The sequence below is a fragment of the Doryrhamphus excisus genome, chromosome 16, assembly GCF_030265055.1.
Source record: "Doryrhamphus excisus isolate RoL2022-K1 chromosome 16, RoL_Dexc_1.0, whole genome shotgun sequence".
Taxonomy (NCBI): domain Eukaryota; kingdom Metazoa; phylum Chordata; class Actinopteri; order Syngnathiformes; family Syngnathidae; genus Doryrhamphus; species Doryrhamphus excisus.
The window spans coordinates 18,278,869-18,301,704 of record NC_080481.1 but is presented as its reverse complement, the minus strand read 5'-3'; the positions used below and the strand labels follow the sequence as shown (position 1 = coordinate 18,301,704).

At 44.2% G+C, this 22,836-nt stretch overlaps 1 protein-coding gene across 4 annotated transcripts in view; it reads right to left on the bottom strand.

Moving 5' to 3' along the window:
* Positions 1 to 20,950, bottom strand: part of plekhg5b (pleckstrin homology domain containing, family G (with RhoGef domain) member 5b) — a 40,782-nt gene extending 19,832 nt beyond the window's left edge. For 2 of the 4 annotated variants that reach the window (XM_058051923.1, XM_058051924.1), the window contains exons 1-6: positions 20,170 to 20,950; positions 13,275 to 13,351; positions 2,093 to 2,228; positions 508 to 607; positions 362 to 422; positions 70 to 161 (exon numbers count right to left, since the gene is read on the bottom strand). In XM_058051923.1, coding sequence (XP_057907906.1) covers positions 70 to 161; positions 362 to 422; positions 508 to 607; positions 2,093 to 2,228; positions 13,275 to 13,351; positions 20,170 to 20,251 — 548 coding nt within the window. In that variant the 5' untranslated portion in view covers positions 20,252 to 20,950. Of the gene's footprint in view, positions 1 to 69; positions 162 to 361; positions 423 to 507; positions 608 to 2,092; positions 2,229 to 5,929; positions 6,062 to 13,274; positions 13,352 to 20,169 lie in introns of those variants that run through there. The other 2 variants (XM_058051926.1, XM_058051925.1) reach the window with 2 other exon arrangements.
* Between the last annotated feature and the right edge of the window lie 1,886 nt (positions 20,951 to 22,836).

Genomic DNA, 22,836 nt, shown 5'->3' with positions numbered 1-22,836 from the left:
CCACCGCCTGATGGGTGAGTGACACCTTCCATTCATCCACGGTGCATACTGTACCCCCCAGCCTCGTACCTTAGGGTTCTCTTCTTCACAGCAGGGACTACTTCTGTCTTCATGTCCACGCTGAGGTCGAACTTCAGGCTGAAGCACTCCTTGCTGGGGTCCTGGTGCACGTGCACATGCACACACACACACACACACACACACACACACACTTGGTTAAAAGCAGCAACAGGCTGCTGTGGTTATGCCCCAACATGGCCACCAGGGGGCTCTTCAGGCTATCTTAGGAGGACCGTGCTGTCCTGGCAGCATGATGATGATAATGATGAGGATGATGATGATGATGATGAGGATGACTCACATCGGTGTGTCGCCTGCGCGCCTTCTTCTTGGCCAGCTTCCCCCCCCCCGCCGTCTTCTCCCTGCGTGAAAAAAAACAAAAAAAAACAGAGTGAGACATCTTACCGCAGCGTCCTCTCCACCTTCCTCCTTCCTGGAGTCACCCACCCGCGGTCACTGCCCCCGCCGTCCTCTTCCTCCAGGTCGGAGGGGGGGCTGGTGCGCGGGGGGCAGGATCGCGTGGACACGTTCCGAGCCAGGATGGAAGCTGGGGGGGGGGGGAGAGAAAACAAATTTAGTCCCCTTGTTTATGCATTCATATTATTATGCTGATATTTCATTCTTTTGATGATGTTTTCATTTATTAATAATCATATATCATTTGAATATTGTTTGGGATTTTCATAGCAAGTTTGTTCCAGGTATTTGTAGTGACTACTACAACTTACTGTATATGTTTGACTATAATATTCTATTTTATTCTTCCTAGGCCGTACTGTACATTATGATATTATTATTACATCAATTCATTCAATCGTAAAATATCATAAATAAATATGTATATTTCTTTTTATTTGATGATAGCATAAGAACATAATTCAGCGCTGATAGAGACACTTAGCACTGTTATGCTAGGTGTTAGCATGCTAATGTTAGCAATGCTAGCACGGTAACATGAGAATACTAGCATTTGAATATGAACTTAAGCAGCCCCTTAGCACTATAGTGCTAGGTGTTAGCATGCTACCATTAGCATAAGAACATGATCCAGCGCTGATAGAGACACTTAGCACTGTTATGCTAGGTGTTAGCATGCTAATGTTAGCAATGCTAGCACGGTAACATGAGCATACTAGCGTTTGAATATGAACTTAAGCAGCCCCTTAGCACTGTTATGCTAGGTGTTAGCATGCTAATGTTAGCAATGCTAGCACGGTAACATGAGCATACTAGCGTTTGAATATGAACTTAAGCAGCCCCTTAGCACTGTTATGCTAGGTGTTAGCATGCTAATGTTAGCATTGCTAGCTAACATGAGAGAGAGAGAGAGAGAGAGAGAGAGCGCTCCTAACAATACATATATTGGGATTTATTTCATCAAATGCAAAGCATTCATCAATCGCATACATATCTTTTATTATGAAATTCATTAAAACATGCATCGATCAAGTCAAAATATCAAATATTCATTATTATTTTGTAACCTGGAAGCATCTATTTGATGATGTATTATTCATGTATATAATAAATGATGCAATGCCATTAATTAACAAACCAATAAACATATATTTACATTTTTACCGAACAGACATTTTCATTGAACATTATGCAATAATGTTAATCATAAAAATGCATTAATAGTGAAAACTTTGCAGATATTCCATTTATTATGACCATTTATGTTTTTTTTCTCTAAATGATTTCACCTAATTTATTCTAATTATTACATTATTCTAATGTATTTATTTATGGAACAAACTCAAGAAATGGCATTAATAGTAATTCATAAATAAATATATATGAAACATAAATGAATGTATTGTAGGGATATTTGTGTTTTATATTAGAAAATGAAATGTACAAATTGCATGAATGAAGTGAACATAATCGATCATCAATTCATTATGAAACTATGTAGTACACGTACGTGTACACATATGTGTACATGTAGTACGTGTACATATATTAGATATGATATTCTGCCATTTCCAAACATTGTTGAAATGATTTAGCGGCGGGAGCGACGACCCACCTTGGGGTTGAAGGTCAAAGCGGGGGTGGCGGTCAAAGTGCATGTTGGTCTCCGCATGGCAGCGAGAGTCACATGACTCACACAGGGGGAGGGGGGTCTTGCTATTCGGGCCCTGGCAGTCGGGGTGGTGGCACACCTGCGTGTAGAGATCAGTGTTATTGCAAATGTTGATCCGAAATGGGAAGTTCGGTCATCCGTTCACACGGCCAAGGCGGGGGGGTCGGGAGGGGGGGTCGTTAACAAAGCCCAGACGACAGGCGGCAGGATTAAGGAGATCCTTCTCCGACCAGACGGACCAGCCCCCTTCTCTTCCCTCACCCTTCAGTGTGTGTGTGGGAGGATGGGGGGTGGGGGCGGTGGGGGGGGGGGGGGGGGTCTTGATAAGACCATCAGACCAACCAGCCAGCCATGTGCAGCATGTATGGGAGGTACAACTAATGTACTTCCTGTCGTTGTGTTTGTGTGCCGCGTGTCTTCTACCAGCAAAGGACAAAGTGCGATGATAACCATAGAACAGCAAGCTTTGCTACCCAGCATGCCTAGTGGCAGGAATATAGGAGTGTTCTGACATGGGTATTGTAGATACGGAAGGAAGACTATTAGCAGTGAGACAGGAAGTCGGGGGTGGAAGAGGCGGGGCCACTCTTAGCCAACGCCCACGTTGCCACCTCGCTGTCCTGCTAGCGAACTCTGTCCCCACCAAAACCCCTGATGAATAATCCCCGTGTGGGTGTCTAGCCAGGTATAATCGCATCTTGGCAGGGCGGGGGGCGGGGGGACGGGACGGCAAGGAAGAGGAGTGAGGAGTGAGAGGTCTGGCCCAAAGACGGGGAGGGGAGAAGTGGGTCCAGAGGACGCCTTTGAGTCCAAAGTCCTAATCTGGAGGTTTCAGCGGAGCCTGGACTCCGTCAAATGCATCCGACGCTCCGGCGAGATGAAACGAGCCAGAACCCCCCCCCCATTCCCTCCCTTCCTCTGGTCGGGCTCACAATGGGCGGGGCCAGACCGGGCAAGACCGGTTATGCAACACAGCCGTCGGGCCGGCCGCACGCCCGCTTCACATTAGACCTCATCACACCGGGACCTGGTCCACATGAACCACACCGGTCTGTCCCAGACTCCCGTAGCGCTAGACTCACTTAGCGCTATCATGCTAGGTGTTAGCATGCTACTGTTAGCATAACAACAATTCTAACATTTTTTAGCACTTTCCGAGGTCAGCGCTGATAGACACTAAGCACTATTATGCTAGGTGTTAGCATGCTAATGTTAGCAATGCTAGCACGGTAACATGAGCATACTAGCATTGGAGTATGAACTTAAGTTACTAAAGAACTAGTTACTACTTAAGAACTTACTATAACTTAACTTATAGTGCTAGGTGTTAGCATGCTACCATCAGCATAAGAACATAATACAGCGCTGATAGAGACACTTAGCACTGTTATGCTAGGTGTTAGCATGCTAATGTTAGCAATGCTAGCACGGTAACATGAGCATACTAGCGTTTGAATATGAACTTAAGCAGCCCCCCTGGCGCTATAGTGCTAGGTGTTAGCATGCTACTATTAGCATAAGAACATGATCCAGCGCTGATAGAGACAGTTAGCACTGTTATGCTAGGTGTTAGCATGCTAATGTTAGCAATGCTATCACGGTAACATGAGAATACTAGCATTTGAATATGAACTTAAGCAGCCCCTTAGCGCTATAGTGCTAGGTGTTAGCATGCTACCATTAGCATAAGAACATGATCCAGCGCTGATGGAGACACTTAGCACTGTTATGCTAGGTGTTAGCATGCTACCGTTAGCATAACAACAATTCTAACATTTTTTTAGCATTTTCCGAGGTCAGCGCTGATAGAGAGTTAGCATGCTAATGTTAGCAATGCTAGCACGGTAACATGAGCATACGAGCATTTGAATATGAACTTAAGCAGCCTCTTAGCACTGTTATTCTAGGTGTTAGCATGCTAATGTTAGCATTGCTAGCACACTATCATGAGAGAGAGAGAGCTCCTAACAATACAGGCTACAACATTGCTGATTCAGCATGCTACGAATAAAGTTTTCCAATCAGCGTCTGAGCCCAAGGACGCTTCCGTCTGCTCGCTGACATGACGACAGCAAGGTGGACTTTCCCCACGTTGGGAAATGGAAAAGCACACATGAGAGAGTAGACGTGACACCCCTGGGATGTAGCACTCATCCAACGTGCTTAAAACACGCTTACAACACGGGTTCTCCTGCTTCTACCAATTGGTCAAACGGGGGCTACCCTTGCGCCCCAAATCCTTCTTTTCCCCAAGGAAAAGCTTCATCAAAACAGAGGAACGTTCCCCCGGGAAGCGTCCTAACACCTTTTTGTTTTTTCCCCATGCTGACACGTTCCAGCAGAAGATGTGTTTCAACTGGCACAGACAGCTGGAATCCGGGCTGATGGATAGAAAAGGTCCGGGGGGGGTCAGCCGGGTCCGCCAGGTGGAAAACCAAAGGATACAACAGTGGCACATGCGGCTATGCTAACAACTTATAGTGTATAGTATAAATCACATTCACTATGTTTTAGTCATAATATTTATATAATATAATATAGAAGTTTATTATCATAATAAAACTGACTTCCACTCTTCCCTTTCTTCTGTTTTAGTTTTCCAACTTTCTTCTTGGAATTATGACTTTGTTTCCTTTATTCATCCCGAAGAAAATTCTTGCGCCACAGTACACTGTATTTATAATACAATATATATGACAGCAGCAAAAATACTAAATATATTAATATAAAAAACTTAATTTAAAATTATTAATGTAAATATATTAAAAAATGATGAGGTTATTCTGATAAAATTGTGAGATTCTTAGTATTTCTTTCTTTATTTTCACAATATTAAGACGTTATTCCCATAATAATAATAATATCACTTTTCCCCCAAACTCATTTTCCAAAAATGGAAACTTTTGTTCCTCATATTCCAACATGAAAACGATGGCGTAATCCCTCCATCTTCGTCTCCTCTCAATGACTTTCCAACTTTTTCCCCAAAAGGAGCCTCTTTTTCTTTCTCATATGATGACTTTTCCAAAAATAGATCAAATACCAAATTCTTAAAAAGCAACTCTATGCTACTAAAATGATATTTTCCCTCCCTTTATTCTCAGTTGAACATTTGATTGGATATTTTATAACATTTGATATCATATCTGGCCTTTATTTTGGTAATATTTCTGCTGCTGTTGATTTTGACTTCCTTCCTGTAAATTTCCTTGTCATAATAATAATAATAATACCTTAATTCCCATAATATTCTAACTCTAACCCGTATGGCAACTTGTAAGGAAAAAAGTATTTAATATTTCATCTCTGTGCTACTAAAAGAATAGTAATATGTAATATTGTAGTATGATGAGTCCATAGTTAAGACAATAAGTACAATAAGACGTTTTTCTCTTATATTGACTGCTGATTTGCTGTTTTTTTCAAATTGGAGTTTTAGAATATGCCGTGGGCCAATAAAAACTGAACCCTGGGACGCCCTCGGGACGCCCCTGTGTTAGTTTTTTGCACCATCCTGCTGTCCTGACTAAATCCTCTTAAGGACCAGAACGGCGTCAAGCTGCCGCGTCCGGACGGTGGAGAGCACCAGACGAGAGGCATCACCTGCAGCTGGGACCGAAGCCACGCTCAAGTGGACTAAGACCAGCGCCAAGACCAGCTAATACTCCAATTGATACAGGTCTAGCCGGGACACAGGCGGACCTGTTGGTTGATATTAGAAGAAGACATGGAAAGCCGGAAAGCGGCAGCTAATGCTAGGAAAGGAAGAGCTTCACCTACCATGGAATGGAAAAGAAGAGATCAATGCCTGGCAAAGTCCAAAGGCCGGCTCGCCTACAGGAGAGTCCTGATGCACAAGAGATGACGGGACGTCTCCCCCCCCGCTTATGACGGCCGTCTGGCAGCCCGCACGCACACGCTGAACCGTGCAGTCATAGGCCACGCCCACCCACAAGCTCAGACACATCCCCGCTGACTCACACGCCGCAACGTCTACTTCCTGCTTCCTCCTGAGGTCAGATGAAGGGCGACGGTGGCCAAGGAATAACCAGCATCGTTCTCTCCAAAGATATTTCTCCTGACTTTTCATTGCGTCACCCTCCCGCACACGTCTACTCGTGTCAGCAATGCCTATAGCAGACCACTAGGTGGCCTAAAATGGCGTACGTACAAATGCATCTGGCAGGTGCATTCAAAGACCCCAAAAAATAAAAGTTATTTTATTTCACACAGCTTGGCTTCTTCTTACACCAACAAACACAATGCCACTTAAAACATTGATGTTTACGTCCACACTGTGTGGGATGAGTAGATTAGAGCCCTCTAGACATGCAATAACACCCCTAGAGTCACGTCTACACTCTTACTAGCCAATATAGTAGACATAATAAAAGAAAATAAGACATGATTAGAGCCCTCTTGACATGTAATAACACCCCTATAGTCACCTATACGCTCCTATTAGCCAATATAGTAGACATAATACAAGAAAATAAGACATTAGAGCCCTCTAGACATGCAATAACACCCCTATAGTCACCTATACGCTCCTATTAGCCAATATGGTAGACATAATACAAGAAAATAAGACATGATTAGAGCCCTCTTGACATGTAATAACACCCCTATAGTCACCTATACACTACTATTACACAATATAGTAGACATAATAAGACAGAAAATATGTTTAAGATTGCGCTTTTAACATGATTAGAGCCCTCTAGACATGAAATAACACCCCTATAGTCACCTATACACTCCTATTAGCCAATATAAGTGTCATAATACAAGAAAATAAGACATGATTAGAGCCCTCTAGACATGCAATAACACCCCTATAGTCACCTATACGCTCCTATTATCCAATATAGTAGACATAATACAAGAAAATAAGACATGATTAGAGCTCTCTAGACATGCAATAGCACCCCTAGAGTCACATCTACGCTCCCATTAGCCAATATAGTAGACATAATACATGATTAGAGCCCTCCAGACATGCAATAACACCCCTATAGTCACCTACACGCTCCTATTAGCCAATATAGTAGACATAATAAGACATAACAGGGACTCACACACATTGGGCCAGTTCCTTGTTATTGACACGAGTGACCAGTGTAGAATAGTACATAACTGTTTGTCCCGCAGCTAGCCCCCATGTCTTTTCTGGGGGGGGTGGGCTAATCCCGGTGAATCCCATTTCAATCCTTGCAATTAGCTAGCTCACTATAAACAAGCCCCCCCCCTCAAACCCAAAGCAGAGGGGACGTGTTTGAAGCAGGGTAAGAGGCGGGTGCCTGACCCCCCCCCCCCCCATGTGTCCATGTCCCCCACTGTCAGTCTTAATTAGAGGAGGCTACTTTTAAAAAGAGTGCAGCAATGCAATTACCCTGAAGGATTACCCTCCCATCCCACCCCCGGACACCAGGCAATGCCATTGTTGGGGGCCGGGGGCGGGGGGTGACTTGACCTTGGCATTTACCCCCAGCTGGCTTTGAATCGCAGCCAAGAAAGGGAAGCAAGAAAAGTCCATGAAGCTGCACAACACGGTGGATTGGTTTTTATACGGGGGGGGGGGGGGGGGGGGGGGGGTTGTTATGTTAACCCCTCCTGGCTGGAGGGGGTGGGAGGGCTGCTCTTAAGAACCCTGATCGGCGGGCCCATATAAGGAACGTTTTCATTGGAGCATCGGTCAGGTAGCCTCTTCCTGTTATTCCCTACTGTCGCACGGCGGACCACCGCTCCACTGGGGGTCAACTTCCATCACTGGCGCACCCCCACCCCCAAAAACCCTGCCTTTGTACTCCCCTGTTTAGACATGGTGGAAGCTTTCACGTCCTCCCACAGGAAACTCTATAAATAGAAATCATCCGTTCCGGGGTCAAACTGTCACCATGTCCAACATTTGAAGTCATCCTGCTTAATAGTCTAACGTGCAACCTGGTCCAACCTGAACCTCGGCTGCGTTGCTAAGCAGTGTCGGTCTTAGGAGGCCCAACCACCCCGACCAAATCTAAACCAGGGGTGTCCAAACCCTCACCGACACCAGCGTCCTGACAAAGGACGCTAGGAACAGTTTCAGTCAAAGTCCACGGAAAACCTGCGTACCACCTAAAAACCTTTAATATTCAATAGAGCCCTCTAGACATGGAATAACACCCCTATAGTCACCTTTACACCCTTATTAGCCAATATAGGAGACATAAAAACAGAAGATTAACTTTACAACCTTCTAAATATGCTTTTTAACACCATCACAGCATAGAAACTAGATGGATGGAACGCCATTAGAGCCCTCTAGACATGGAATAACACCCCTATAGTCACCTTTACACCCTTATTAGCCAATATAGGAGACATAAAAACAGAAAATTAACTTTACAACCTTCTAAATATGCTTTTTAACACCATCACAGCATAGAAACTAGATGGATGGAACGCCATTAGAGCCCTCTAGACATGGAATAACACCCCTATAGTCACCTTTACACCCTTATTAGCCAATATAGGAGACATAAAAACAGAAAATTAACTTTACAACCTTCTAAATATGCTTTTTAACACCATCACAGCATAGAAACCAGATGGATGGAATGCCATTAGAGCCCTCTAGACATGAAATAGCACCCCTATCGTCAGCTTTACAATGTAGTTGGCATCATAACAGACATATTTGCATCACAGGGAGCCTTCATGACCGCCATTCATCACAGCAGTTAGGACTGGAGTGGTTCCAACGCGCCCCAAACAAGTCGTGATCTCCGTGAAGGTGACGTGAGTGCACGTGGAACGTGAGCTCACGTGAAAGCGGCAGCGAGGCCAGTCAATGTTTTTCAATCGTCAGGCGTGTCCGAGCTGTGCCACAGCGTCATCCACGGCTGGAAAAGTACTAAAGCGTCTGTGAGTGGTGTGTGGATCACGGAGTGGGAAGCCTGTCAGCGCATGACCAGGTGGCGGCCATCCAAACTGGAAAGCCAAATAGAAACAGCATCCAGTAACCCTTCCTTTAGCGCTTAGTTGCTTCCAGACGCAACTGTGGCAAGCCAATCTCCACCTTATTTGGGTTATATATGGAATATTTGCATAGTAAGAGCATAGAAAACAAGTTTACCACCTTCTGAATATGTTTTTTAACATTACTAGAGCTCTCCACACATGAAATAGCACCCCTATAGTCACCTTTAAACGCCTATTACCAAATATAGCAGACATGACAGCAGAAAAGAAGACACTGAAAACTTGTTCACAACCTTAACATGATTAGAGCCCTCTAGACATGAAATAGCACCCCTATAGTCACATCTACAGTCCTATTTCCACATATAGTATACATAAAATAAAACAAAGAAGACACTGAAAAGTTGTTTACAACCTTCTTAATATGGTTTTTAACATCATTAGAGCCCCCTAGACATGCTATAACACCCCTATAGTCACCTTTACACTCCTATTACCAGGTATAGTAGACAAATAACAGAAAAGGAGACACTTAAAACTTGATAACAACCTTCTTAATATGGTTTTCAACATCATTAGAGCCCTCTAGACATGAAATAACACCCCTATAGTCACCTTTACACTCCTATTACCAAATATAGCAGACGGAAAGCAGAAAAGACACTGAAAACTTGTTCACAACCTTAACATGATTAGAGCCCTCTAGACATGAAATAGCACCCCTATAGTCACATTTACACTCCTATTGCCACATATAGTATACATACAACAAAATAAAGAAGACTGAAAAGTTGTTCACAACCTTTGTAATATAGTTCTAACATGATTAGAGCCCTCTAGACATGAAATAACACCCCTATAGTCACCTTTACACTCCTATAACCCAATATAGTAGACATAGTAACAGAAAAGAAGACACTGAAAACTTCTTAATATGCTTTTTAACATCAGAGCCCCCTAGACATTATATAGCACCCCTATAGTCACCTTTACAATCCTATTACCAAGTATAGTAGACAAATAACAGACAATAAGACACTGAAAAGTTGTTCACAACCTTCGTAATATGGTTCTAACATGATTAGAGCCCTCTAGACATGAAATAACACCCCTATAGTCACCTTTACACTCCTATAACCCAATATAGTAGACATAGTAACAGAAAAGAAGACACTGAAAACGTCTTAATATGCTTTTTAACATCATTAGAGCCCCTAGACATGAAATAACACCCCTATAGTCACCTTTACACTCCTATTACCAAGTATAGTAAACAAATAACAGAAAAGAAGACACAGAAAAATTGTTCACAACCTTCTTAATATGGTTCTAACGTGATTAGAGCCCTCTAGACATGAAATAACACCCCTATAGTCACCTTTACACTCCTATAACCCAATATAGTAGACATAGTAACAGAAAAGACGACACTAAAAACTTCTTAATATGCTTTTTCACATCATCAGAGCCCCCTAGACATGATATAACACCCCTATAACCCAATATAGTAGACACAGTAACAGAAAAGAAGACACTGAAAACTTTTTAATATGCTTTTTAACATCATTAGAGCCCCCTAGATATGATATAACACCCCTATAGTCACCTATACACTCCTATTACCAAGTATAGTAGACAAATAAACAATAAGACACTGAAAAGTTGTTCACAACCTTCATAATATGGTTCTAATGTGATTAGAGCCCTTTAGACATGAAATAACACCCCTATAGTCACCTTTACACTCCTATTAGCCAATATAGTGGCCATGATAAGAGACACGTTAGCATTGGAGGAGTTCTTTGTTCTGTTTTTAACTTCCTGTTCAATAGAGTACTTCCTGTGGTGGCTGTTGTCTCAGCAATATAACATTACTGACACCTATACACCTGACCAGTGTACAATGCTAAATATCATGGCTATCAAGGGTGAAAAGGGTGCCCCCCTCCTGTGTGGCCTGGGCTAGAATTGTTGCAACACGTACACCACCCCAACACGAGCCCCAGGGGGCGCCACTAATGTCATGCTGGTAATGACTCCCTTTTTCCAGCAGATATAAATCGGAGGCATCCAGCAGGAGGAAGGAGGCTACCAGCCAGTTAGCGCCTCCTAATCTTCACAGCCCTCCGACACGTACGTAAGGAGAGCACGCGGCTTAAGGAGTGTTTACTGCGCCGCTTTAGCACCGCCCTGTCAGCGCTCGTTAGGTGAGATTTTCAGCGGCGGGACAGGAGGGCAAAAGGCCAAGTCTGGGATGGGGGGGGCGCAAACAGGAGGGAATCCGCAACGGAAACACAAAAGCCCAAAGCAGATCCCCAGCTGTTGGGAGGGAGGGGCCCGTTGCCGTGGCGAGCCCAACCTAACGACTCGTCTGGTCGTGTCCCGTCGAGGCTAGCTTACGTGGGGGGGGGGCGGCGACGGCAAAGAGGACGAGCGAGCCGGGACTCGCACACGGCGCACACTTCCACTTGTATGCTGCGTTTGTGGGACGCAGCAAAAAGAGACACATTTTCCTTTCCGCTTTCTCATGCACTCCAGATCATGCAAACAATCATGGAGCTGTACATAACATATCATATATATGGAAATAACATCTTTATGAAAAAATCATTTGCAAAAAGAAGGGTTAAAAAATGAGAAAAGTCATGAAAAAAGTTTTTCAAGAACAAACTTGTAATATTAAGAAGAAAAATGAAAGAATATGAATAATATTATGATTAATATTACTGTATTTTATAACATCGTACTATAGGAGGGGAAAAGCTGAATGAGGTCCAACTATGATGAGAATAATGAAGTCATAATTATGAGAAGAAACAGACTCAAAAAGCAGAGCCAGTCCGAGGCAGCAAGATGGCGTCCGACAGCACACGGGATGTGAGGAGACACGCCAGGAGGCGCGTGCTCTTACGACACCTCCTCCTCCCGGAACATTACCGGTTGTGACATCGGGGGGAGCCCAGCCTCCTCGGACGTGAGTCAAACTGGGCGTGAGGAAATGGTTAAGTTGGTAGATGGATGACATCGTGACTCAAAGCGTCCGCTGACGTAGCACGCCGTTTGCCAGATTGTTGCGATGTCATTTCATCGAGACTATTTTCCGCAGCCGCTTATTTTCTGGTATGCTAACCGTTTCTAAACGTAAGACAAGTCATTTTTTTTAGCGTTGATTTATCATGATTTGGGGTGCATGAGAAAGCGGTTTGCCCCCATGGGCGTCTATGACTATTGTAGATTTTTTTCAAGTCGTCCTTTTATGAGGATAATATTGTAATATTATGACAACAAACGGTCCTTCGGTAAAAACAGTTGGTACTAGCAACAGGCTCCAGGTTCTTCTAGACCACTTGAGACCTACCAGGAACCTCTCCTGAAAGTACCGCCCCCCCCTACAGCGTCTCCTGGCCAGGCCGCTATTGTCAAACGTGGCCACCACCAAGGCGGACATCCCGAATGTCCCAGAACATTTTGGAAGGAACAGTTCCAATCAAAGAACCGTAGCTCACCCCAGCGCCAGCAGCACTTGTGCAGCTGAAGACTGTGAGGCTAACAAAACACAACCACAGAAGTGGATTTTCCGGTACGTCATGTTGGAAGTCATGTTTCCCTTCATGGAACCTCAGTTCCCCCCAGTGTCTGCAGCACTCGTGCAGCCTCACACTGTAATGCTACTACCGCGACCGAAGGAGGGCATCTACAGAATGCTGCAGTATATGTTTTAAATTCAGGTTTCTCCTCAATGAACCACAGTCTCCCGGTGTCAGCAGCACTCGTGCAGCCCCAGACGATGACACTACCACTGGAGCGAATCTTCAGGAAGTCCCAGTACATAAGATAATAATAATAATAATAATAATATTTGTATAATGGCAGCTCCCCAGAAGGAGACTGTGACGCAGGACTTGCTGGAACCGCAGCTTCCCCAATGCCAGCAGCACTCGTAAATCCAAAGAAGGGCATCTTCAGAATTCATGTTTGTCCTCAATGAGCCGCATCTCCCTGTTGCCGGCAGCACTCATGCACCATGCCGGAATGGCGGCTGGATGCAATTAGCTTGCCAGGCTATATTGTTGACTCCTTTTCCTTGGCCACAATGCTGTACAAGCTGCACACAGACTACTCTAAACTCTGCCATTCAAATCCTGCCTGAATGAGCGTGTGTTACCTTTGAGGCCCTGCGGCGGTCGGGACAGTCGGGATGCTGGCACACCACCCAGTCCTCCTCCTGGACGGGCTTGTCATCTGAAACCACCACCCAAAAATATGCAAATTAGGCACCTCCGCCACTTCAAAAACACCATGTGAGTGTACTGAACGCCAACATGGCCGCCGCAGTGAGGCTGCAGCCGCCACTTGTGTTTATGTACGGGACGGGGGGGGGCAGCGAGAGTCAGCCAGCAAAAAGAGGCCAGGGTTAAAGGGGGGGGGGGGGGGGCTAATGGGAGGGCATCAGAGGGACATGAATGATGGGCGATGGGACAGCCTCTTCCTGTCTTCCTGCTTCCCGTCTTCCTGCTTCCTTTAGCCAAGATTGTAATATGAGAAGTCATAATATTAGGAAAAACTAAGAAACAAGAAGAAATGAATCAGGTTGCCAAAAACATTACGAATGCCGTTTAAATATTATGGGAATAAATGCAGACTTACAGGAAAAAAAATACCATCAGAAATGGAAAAAGGGTGTAATTTTATGAGGAATAATAATCAAGGAATAATAAAGCCAAAAGTGAAATTGTGGGAAAAGTTCTAATGCAACACAAATGAAGGGAATAAAGATGGAATTGCAGGAAAAAACTACCCAAATGAAGTTGGAAAAGTTGGAAAAACATCAGAAATTTAAAAAAAAACTGCTGTGTCAGGTATAACATGAAAATATGATTATGATTATGTCAGTGAATAAGCTAGTCGTTATTCGGAGAAACGACCTTTTCGTCGCATTGAGTTGAAAAATTGATTTTGTTGAAGTCAAACTTAAACAGAGAATGAGAGAAAAAAAAAATAAGGTTGGGGTAAAAAGAAGAATATTTTGGCCATAAGGTAAAAATATGATTTATGAATAAACGGTATTTGGAGAAGAAAATGAAGAAGAGCCAACGCTCAGCTGATGCTCTCCTGCTCCTTCTCATGGCGGCCATCATGGCTTCACCGGGCCAGTCCGAACCAAATGTCTTTTCCTCCCCATTTAGAATTCCTAGAGTGCTACCGATCCACGGAGCAAGTATTCCGATTCCGATTATTCCTATTCCATGTTGGCGACGTGCGACTTTAGCTAACTTGCCAAAACGTCAGCCTTGTGTGTTTTGGCGCCCGCAGGCGGATATGCGGCCATCCGCTTTTCCTCCGCGTGCGCATGGGGAATGTTAACAATGTGACACACTTCCACTTGGTGACGTCTGGCACAGCACTAAGCTCCGCCCACCGTCCTTTGATTGATGGGTAGACAATCCATCTCAGGGAGACTGCTGGTCGTTTGACAGCCCGACGTGGACTGCTTGAGCGTTCCGGTGGAAAGCAGCATCATCAGCCAATCAGCATGCAGGATTAAGGTATGTCATGCTCCGGGGGGGGGGGGGGGGGGGGGGGGGGGGGACTCAGGGGGGCACAACATCATGACTGTTAGCAGTTTGTGTGGGCGTGTGTGAGTGACAGTGAAGACGCAGCACAAAGCACACCAGTCTGGCTCACCTGGTCGGCGTAGCATTAGCATTAGCATCAGTATTAGCATTAGCATTGCAGATTCAGCCAGCAGACGTTAGCATCATCTCCGACAACTTCTCTGCCAGGCGACCTGACCGCCGTACCCGACCTCACTGGAAATAGAAGTAGTCTGAAAGAAGTAGTCTGTTCCAGGGTCAAACTGTGGCCACCATAAAGGCTTTCATTTAGTGTGCAGGCCACGTTTGGAGTCACTTTTAGGGAGGAAACGTTGCCAAAAAGCCGAGGAAAAGTTGGAGTGTTTTTTGTCGCCACCCCACACAGCTAGCTAGCGTTTACCGTACAGATGGTGGATGGCGTCCGGGGATGCCCACCAGGCGTAGCGCTCCAGAGGCGGCGCCGGCGCCTCCTCCAGCCGGTACGCACCGCGCTTCTTCCGGTAGAGGAACATGACGCTACAAAGTCAGCCCCGTGCAATACCTGGCATCTTTCACAATAAAAGCCTGCCGTCCCGGCCAGCCGATCTTCTAGACGTCCTTCCTCCACGCCGGTGCAGCAGCTTGTGCGGGACGTGGGGGGGGGGGCGGCCTTTGGAGGGCCTACGCCATCACACAAGCCTCGCATTCATGCCGGGGCAAGCCGGGCCGGTCTGGGCTTCTGGACCGGAGCGCACAAAGATGTCCTTTACATGCTCCGCCTACAGAGTACAGAGTACACGCCCTCCAGTACTCCAAAGGGCACACATGCTCTGCATGCATTAGAAACGCCCCCGCTACCTCGACTGGCTTTCTAGCAATGGGCGTCATGCGGGGTGCTGCAAATACTACGTCCTCGTGTACTGCTGATACTGCAGTGTACTGGCTGGCTTCGTGTCATGCTAACGTGGTCGAATGCTAAGCTAGCAGGACGGCATCATAATAACATCAGTTCATTCTTTCATGTTCTATATGCTTAATCTTATTATCAGAATATTATATATATTATTATAATCACATTCATATCATATGATATTATTATGATGAATTTGTGGATTTTCTCCGGGTACTCCGCCCCCCCATTCCAAAAACATGCTAGCTTCATTAGCCACTCCAAATTATCCATGGGTATGAATGTGAGTGTGAATGGTTGTTTGTCTATATGTGCCCTGTGATTGGCTGGCCACCAGTCCAACTATGGACAAGCCGAACAGGACGCTCGCTAACATAAACATAACAACATGAAGCTAGTACTTTGGAAAGTAACGCAAGAGTCCTGACAACAGGAGAAGGAATACTGAGAAGGGAAGGAAAGGGGGGGGGGGGCAGGCTGCGGCCAACATGTCCAATTTTGGGATGAGAAATGAGAGGGTAGTCAGGGAGCGGGCTAGCGGCGCGGGCTTAGCGTCCATGTGGTAACAATCTGGCAGGCGGCTTTGAAGGATGCGAGCACACGTGCGGCCCGAGCACCTCCCTCCCTCGCTTGATCACCAGCACACCTGCGGGGGGGGGGGGGGGGGCGGAATATTATGCTCATGTTCAAATCTAATGTTAGCGCTTTAGCACACATGGCTATGCTAGCATCGAGGCTAACCGCAAATCATTTCTGCTTGGACAAAAAGGGGCTAGCTACAGACGTGGAAGCTATGAAGTGAATCACTTTAGTTTTAATTCAGCTAATAGGCTAACCTAGCATGACGTTCAAGTGTCATGTTAGCACTTTAACATCACATGGCTATGCTAGCATCGAGGCTAACCGCAAATCATTTCTGCTTGGACAAAAAGGGGCTAGCTACAGACGTGGAAGCTATGAAGTGAATCACTTTAGTTTTAATTCAGCTAATAGGCTAACCTAGCATGATGTTCAAGTGTCATGTTAGCACTTTAGCATCACATGGCTATGCTAGCATCGAGGCTAACCGCAAATCATTTCTGCTTGGACAAAAAGGGGCGGTCTCAGCTAGCTACAGACGTGGAAGCTATGAAGTGGATCACTTTAGTTTTAGTTTTTATTCAGCTAATAGGCTAACCTAGCATGATGCTCAAGTGTAATGTTAGCACTTTAGCATCACATGGCTAGCGTACAACTAATCATGTTCTCCGGCGTGGAGGAACTAGACTTCTAGGACTTCAGTCCATGGTGGATCTGCTATGTGTGTTTGTGCGTCTCGTGACTTCTTCCAGTTCAGACTTCCTCCTCCATTGTTTGTCTTCATTCCCGCCAGTCGTTTCCTTTCTCCCTGGTCCTCATCCTGGTGTTTCTCTCCAGGCGGGTCACATGACGTCCTGCTCTCTCGCTCCACTTGACACGTTAGGCTAACACGCTGCTGTACGATTGACATATCACTTAACAAAAAAAGTCGGAATTTGACCAGAAAATAAAAACATTTTGCTGAAATATTATACGAGACTAAACATTAAATAAAGTTGTCATTTTTGGAAAATTAGGTTGCAGAAGATGTTATGCTCTGAGAATAAAGTTGAAATATTTTGGAAATAAAGTCATAATTTAAAAAAATGACTAAAACAAAGTTGAGAAATAAAAAAAACGCACAAAATATTAAGAAAAAAAGTCACAATTTGAGGAGAATAAACTAGTCATTTTATGAGGACAAATAATGTCATTTTTGGGGCATAAACTTGAAATATTCAAGAAAAAAAGTCTGAATGTTATGAGAACGAAAAAACTAAATTAAAGTTCTCATCAAAGACCACCAGAAATTTTACCCCCAACCCCCAAAAACAGCTAAAAGTCCAAATTCCCTGAGAATAAACTAGTAAGATTATGAAAAAAAAATCATTTTAATAACACACAGTTGAACGATTAAACTAAGATTTTTTTAAGTTGCAATATTGTAAGAAATAAAGAAAAGAACTAATATTTGGGGAAGAAAATCATCATTACATATAATAACTTGGGAGCACAAACTTAAATATTACAGAAAAAATATCTTAGTTTGGAAAAATAAATTGTAAATGTTTTTTTTAACAATTTTAAAGAACAAAAATGTAAGAAAAAAAAGTCTAATGACGGAAAATAAAGTCACAATGTTACAAGGACAAAGTCATCTGGGAGCACGGAGTTGAACTATGCAGCGAAAAGACGTGACCATCTAAATTTAGAATGAACGCGGGAACGTTGGGAAGCTGAAGCTGGACTGAAATGCTGTGGAAATATGCCAAAAGGTAGAATGAAGGCAAGAGCGGATTGGCGGCTTTAGCTCAAATGGGGAATCGAACCAACCATGTGCGGATCTAGATGGTTTTCTTGCTCCAACTTGTCATTTTGGCGGAAGCGTCGCTAAAGTGGCCGCGGCTAACTTTACCGACGAGAAGGATTTCTCCTTCTTCGAGCGTCTCGGCTCGCGTGACACGGAATGCAGGCGTAGAGATTGTCTATTCGACACGGTGGCGTCACTCTGATGACGTCTCGGCCATAAACACCATCACAGCCGCAGCCGGAGGCCTGTTCTTGTGCTCCTGCTTCCGTGGCGTGTCTCTACCCATCATTCTTCTCCTGCCGGGATCCTCTTACGCTCGTCTTTGTTTTTGTTTTGGACATTGATTCATCACATGATGCTTTTCTCCCTCGGGCATCGTGTCAAAGAGGGAGCATTCTGGTTTGACACAGGCACACCGTCGTGGTGGGGGGGTCCAACGTGCGGCCTGGGGGCCAATTATGGCCCGCGTTTTTGCACATGATACAAGTAGAATTTGTCAAGAAAACTAAAAAAAACAGCAAAAATGTGTGGTAATTTTCCAAATATTAAGAGAAACAAAAGGCGTAATTTTACCAGAATAATATGATAAATGAAGTCATAATATTACGAGAAGATTATTAAAGAAGCAATTTGACATATTTGGGAGAAAAGTGATAAAATATTCCAAATATTAATATAAAAGTACTATATTTCCTGAAAGCTGATTTAAGATGAAACGTGTTAGCATACGTCCACGTGTTGCTGTTCATTAGCGCTTGGTTAGCAGCACCAGGCGTCGGCAGTCGGCGGCTTTGGTGGGTGTCAAGGAGTGCAGGGTTTAAGGTGACAGTTTGGAGTCTGGAAGGCGTCAAGAGTTCCAGGCCAGCCGAGTCTTAAGTCGCTCTTAAAGTCCTCGCTCTAATCTGCAGCCAGATGTCTGTCGTCTGCTCGCCGTCCGGCCTCCGCTAACACAAATGCCGACATCCCACAAACCATCACTCTGCTCGGGACGGCTGGAACGCCCACCTCCCGTTTCTTTCCATTTCCACACTCGGAGGGAAAAGAGGAAATGGAAACTCAAAACACCCAGAGAGCCTCCATGTTGTCATTTACGCCAGAAATATTAGTCCTACATTTATTTTATCTACATATTTACATTCCTCCACCATGAAAACATGCTAACATTAGCATGATAGCACCAAGTTCATATTCATAAAAATCCCCTAAATACCAGTATACTCATATTAGCATAATATCAATACCAATGTTAGCATGCTAACACCTGCCATAATAGTATTTACCAATGAAAATGGCTAAATGCTACTATGCTAAAATGTTAGGAATTGTAACATGCATCTAACATGAAAAATGCTGCTGCTGCTAATATTAGCGTGCTAGCCGTACTAACATTAGCATGGTAAAACTGAGCACAAGTGTTTGAATAATTATGTTAGCATGCTAACACCTGGCACAATAGTGCCGAATGACTAAAATACTACTACGCTAAAATGTTAGCAATTCTAACGTGCATCTAACATGAAAAATGCTGCTGCTGCTGCTAATATTAGTGCGCTAGCCGTACTAACATTAGCATGGTAAAACTGAGCACAAGTGTTTGAATAATTATGTTAGCATGCTAACACCTGGCACAATAGTGCCGAATGACTAAAATACTACTACGCTAATGTTAACAAGCAATCAATTTAACCTAACTCTAAACATGTTAATGTTAGTATGCTAACAAGTGTCATATAAGTGTACTCATGAAAAATACTGCTGTGCTAATATTTGCATGCTAGCAATGCGAACATTGGCATGCTAACACCTACCATGACATTATTTTCTGTAACCTATTTTTTTCTAAACTTCAAACTTTCTTTGTTGTTGTGTCTCTCATCATAATTAAAAAATGTTTTAATATTTTTTTTTATCACCTGATGCTAAGCTAACGCAGCACCTAGTGATGTATGTTTGTTTTTACCCCCCCCCCCCCCCACACACACACACACACCACAGCAGCCTCCAATTGAGAGGGTTGATTAATTGCCTGTTGAACACCGTGCAGAATCTCGTTTAAAAAACAGCCCATTTAAGCCGTGCCAGTACTGAAATAAACAGTGTACTTACCGAAGTAAACAGATAGATTGCATTGATGAGTACAACCGAACCTCGTTGAAAAACCAGCACTTTTAAGCCAAGTTAACGTGAATGATATCAAATGGTGACTTACTGAGTCTCAATTTGAGTCCCAGCCAGCTCCGAGGTGGCGACTTGTGCAGGACGGAATTCATGCTCCACTTGTTGGGAACCATCGAGGCGTGCGATACTTCTCTCCTGCCGGTGACGGGTCGAGGAGGGCACGAACCCGGGTGGAAACCCCTGCAAGTTAGCGTGCCGGTGCTAATTGCTAACGAGCCGGCGATCGGTCCTGTGTCCAAGGCTGTCCTGCATTGTCCTTCGCCGGGACGTGTCCCGGTTTTCACGTCACAAAAGCCGCCACTGCGAGGCGAACATCGAAAGAACTTGATCGACTTTTCTCCTCCGTGGAAAGTCGTAGATGTTGTCGGGTGTGGCGACGATGGTGTGTGCTTGACGACGTCCTCGTCTTGCGTGGTGCTTTAAAGCAGCCCGGGGAGAACTTTTCAACAAAGTGCTGCTCCTTTGTGTGTGTGTGTGTGTGTGTGTGACCGCCTCCATTCATTCTGTGGTAGCGCGCTGCACTGGCAGGTAGGGGGCGCTACGTCCCGTCCAAGGCTGTCCTGCATGGAACAACACCGGCTACATTACCCGCTTACCGCCATATTACATAAGATCACCGCTGATAGCCGTGTGATGCTAGCGCTGGTGAAGGAGAACACAAATAAATCCTCTTCGAGACAACACTCGCGATGTCTGTCGTCATGAGAAGAATCTAAACATCAAACGCAATCACCCAAAGGTCGCCCAAGTACAAACAGACGCTATAATTTCAGTAAAATTGAATAAGAAGAAACAAGACGAGTGAGCTACAGCGGGACAAGCTACAGCGCTGTACTTCCGGTAGAAGTTACAAAGACGACACAATCACACCAAGAAAGAATTACCCCCGCATCCCTTTCGGCTGAAAACATACATCTATTTTATTTGTTACCCTCTGTTTGTGCTCACATAACACACATATAATACAACATTATCTATTTATGCTTGCTACTAATGCTACTAATGTCTCTTAACACTATCCTATCCGTTCTGTGATGCTAGCCGACTTCCGGATATAACAAATAAACAATTCCAGGGTCCAAATGTCGCCATTACGCAGGCTCACAAGTCAACTCCCTCAACGTTTTCATGTAATTGCTTCTTAATGTTTAAAACTGCATTTAAAATGTGTTTAATAACTCTGAGAAGCTAGCTAGCTATTAGACGTATTTCCCCCCCAATCCTGACACGCCATTGGCTTGTTGCTAGGCAGGACTTAAACAGCTCAACCAATGGAAAAAAGGCCCTTTATTTTTTGCATTTCTACTTGTAATATTATGATGTTATTGTCAGAATATTTTGACTTTATTCCCATAATATTATAACTTTTCACCAACCTAATTATCCAGATATTACAAATACATTTTTGTTTGTTTTTCATAATATTATGACTTTTTTTCTGTAATATTTCAACTTCATGCTGCTGATTTGACGTTATTTTTGTCATCATATTTTGACATTATTCTCCTGAAATTACAACATGTTCTCGTGTTTTTTTACAACTTTTTTCTCTTCATTTTTTCACTCTGTTCTTGTAAAAATGATGGCTGGTTTTTCAATTTTTGTTGTTTTTAGTTTAGTTTTTTTTTTTGGTTAAATTCTATATTGACAATTTGCTGCAGGCTGTAAATGGCCCCCAGGCTGCACTTTGGACACCCCTGACTTATCAAAACTAGGGCTTTTTAGGACATTTTGTGCCTGTGGTCCATCATTTGCACTTTTGAAAGTTTCACTCGTGTCAAGCCACATCCCTAGTAGGTTGCCTACAGCCACAGCTGTTTGTGACTCTATGCTTCTTTCAGTGATGAATGTTTTCATCTTAGCTGCAAGTCCCATGGATGCGCCTGCAGCCTGCTGTAAATGGCGAGCCATTGAAGGCGCCTCCGTGTGGCCTCCATGTGGCCCCCGTGCCCTCCAGGCTCGTCGTCCTCGCAGCCAATCAAGAGCGAGGATTCGCACGCAGGCAGCCCGGCTCGTCTGTGAAATCGTCTTTGAGTCGTACACGGCAGGAGAGAAGAGGACAGGAGAGGAGAGGAGCCTCGGATCAGAGATGCAAAAGAAAAGCCGACAGAAACTTTGGAAACCCTGGGACGCGCCGAGGACTCTTAAAAGTCCCGTGGTGAGTTTGTGGCTTCTTGTTCTTTGATTGACAGCCTGTTTGATTGAATTGTCACACACTATTATGACATACAGGCAGTAGAATCTTCCATTGCCATCATCATCACACATCTGTATACACACTCTATTTTACTGCATTTAGGTGAAAGGTTTTGTCTTTTCTGCTATTAATGCACCGATTGTCTTCACTTGGGAGGGGGCTTGACCAATGCGTGTGCGTGTGCATGTGTGCGTCTTTGTGTGTGTGTCACAAGACAAGTCGGTTGGCAAAGTACACAATCTATGGGCGTATACGTGTGTCTCAGGAAGTCCCACTCCCTTCCCCAAAGGATCCACATAGAACCACCCTGGCATGTGAATAAACACAACTTAAAGACTTTGTTACATAATGCTATTCATAGCATAATGCTATTCGTAGCATTATTTGGCCTCTTTTTATTGCTCATTTTCTATTTACAGTTGGATTTAATGCTCCCTTTGTACCTCCAGCCATACTATATATAAGCTAGTATAAGCTCTGTAGACTTAAGGCAGGCTGCAG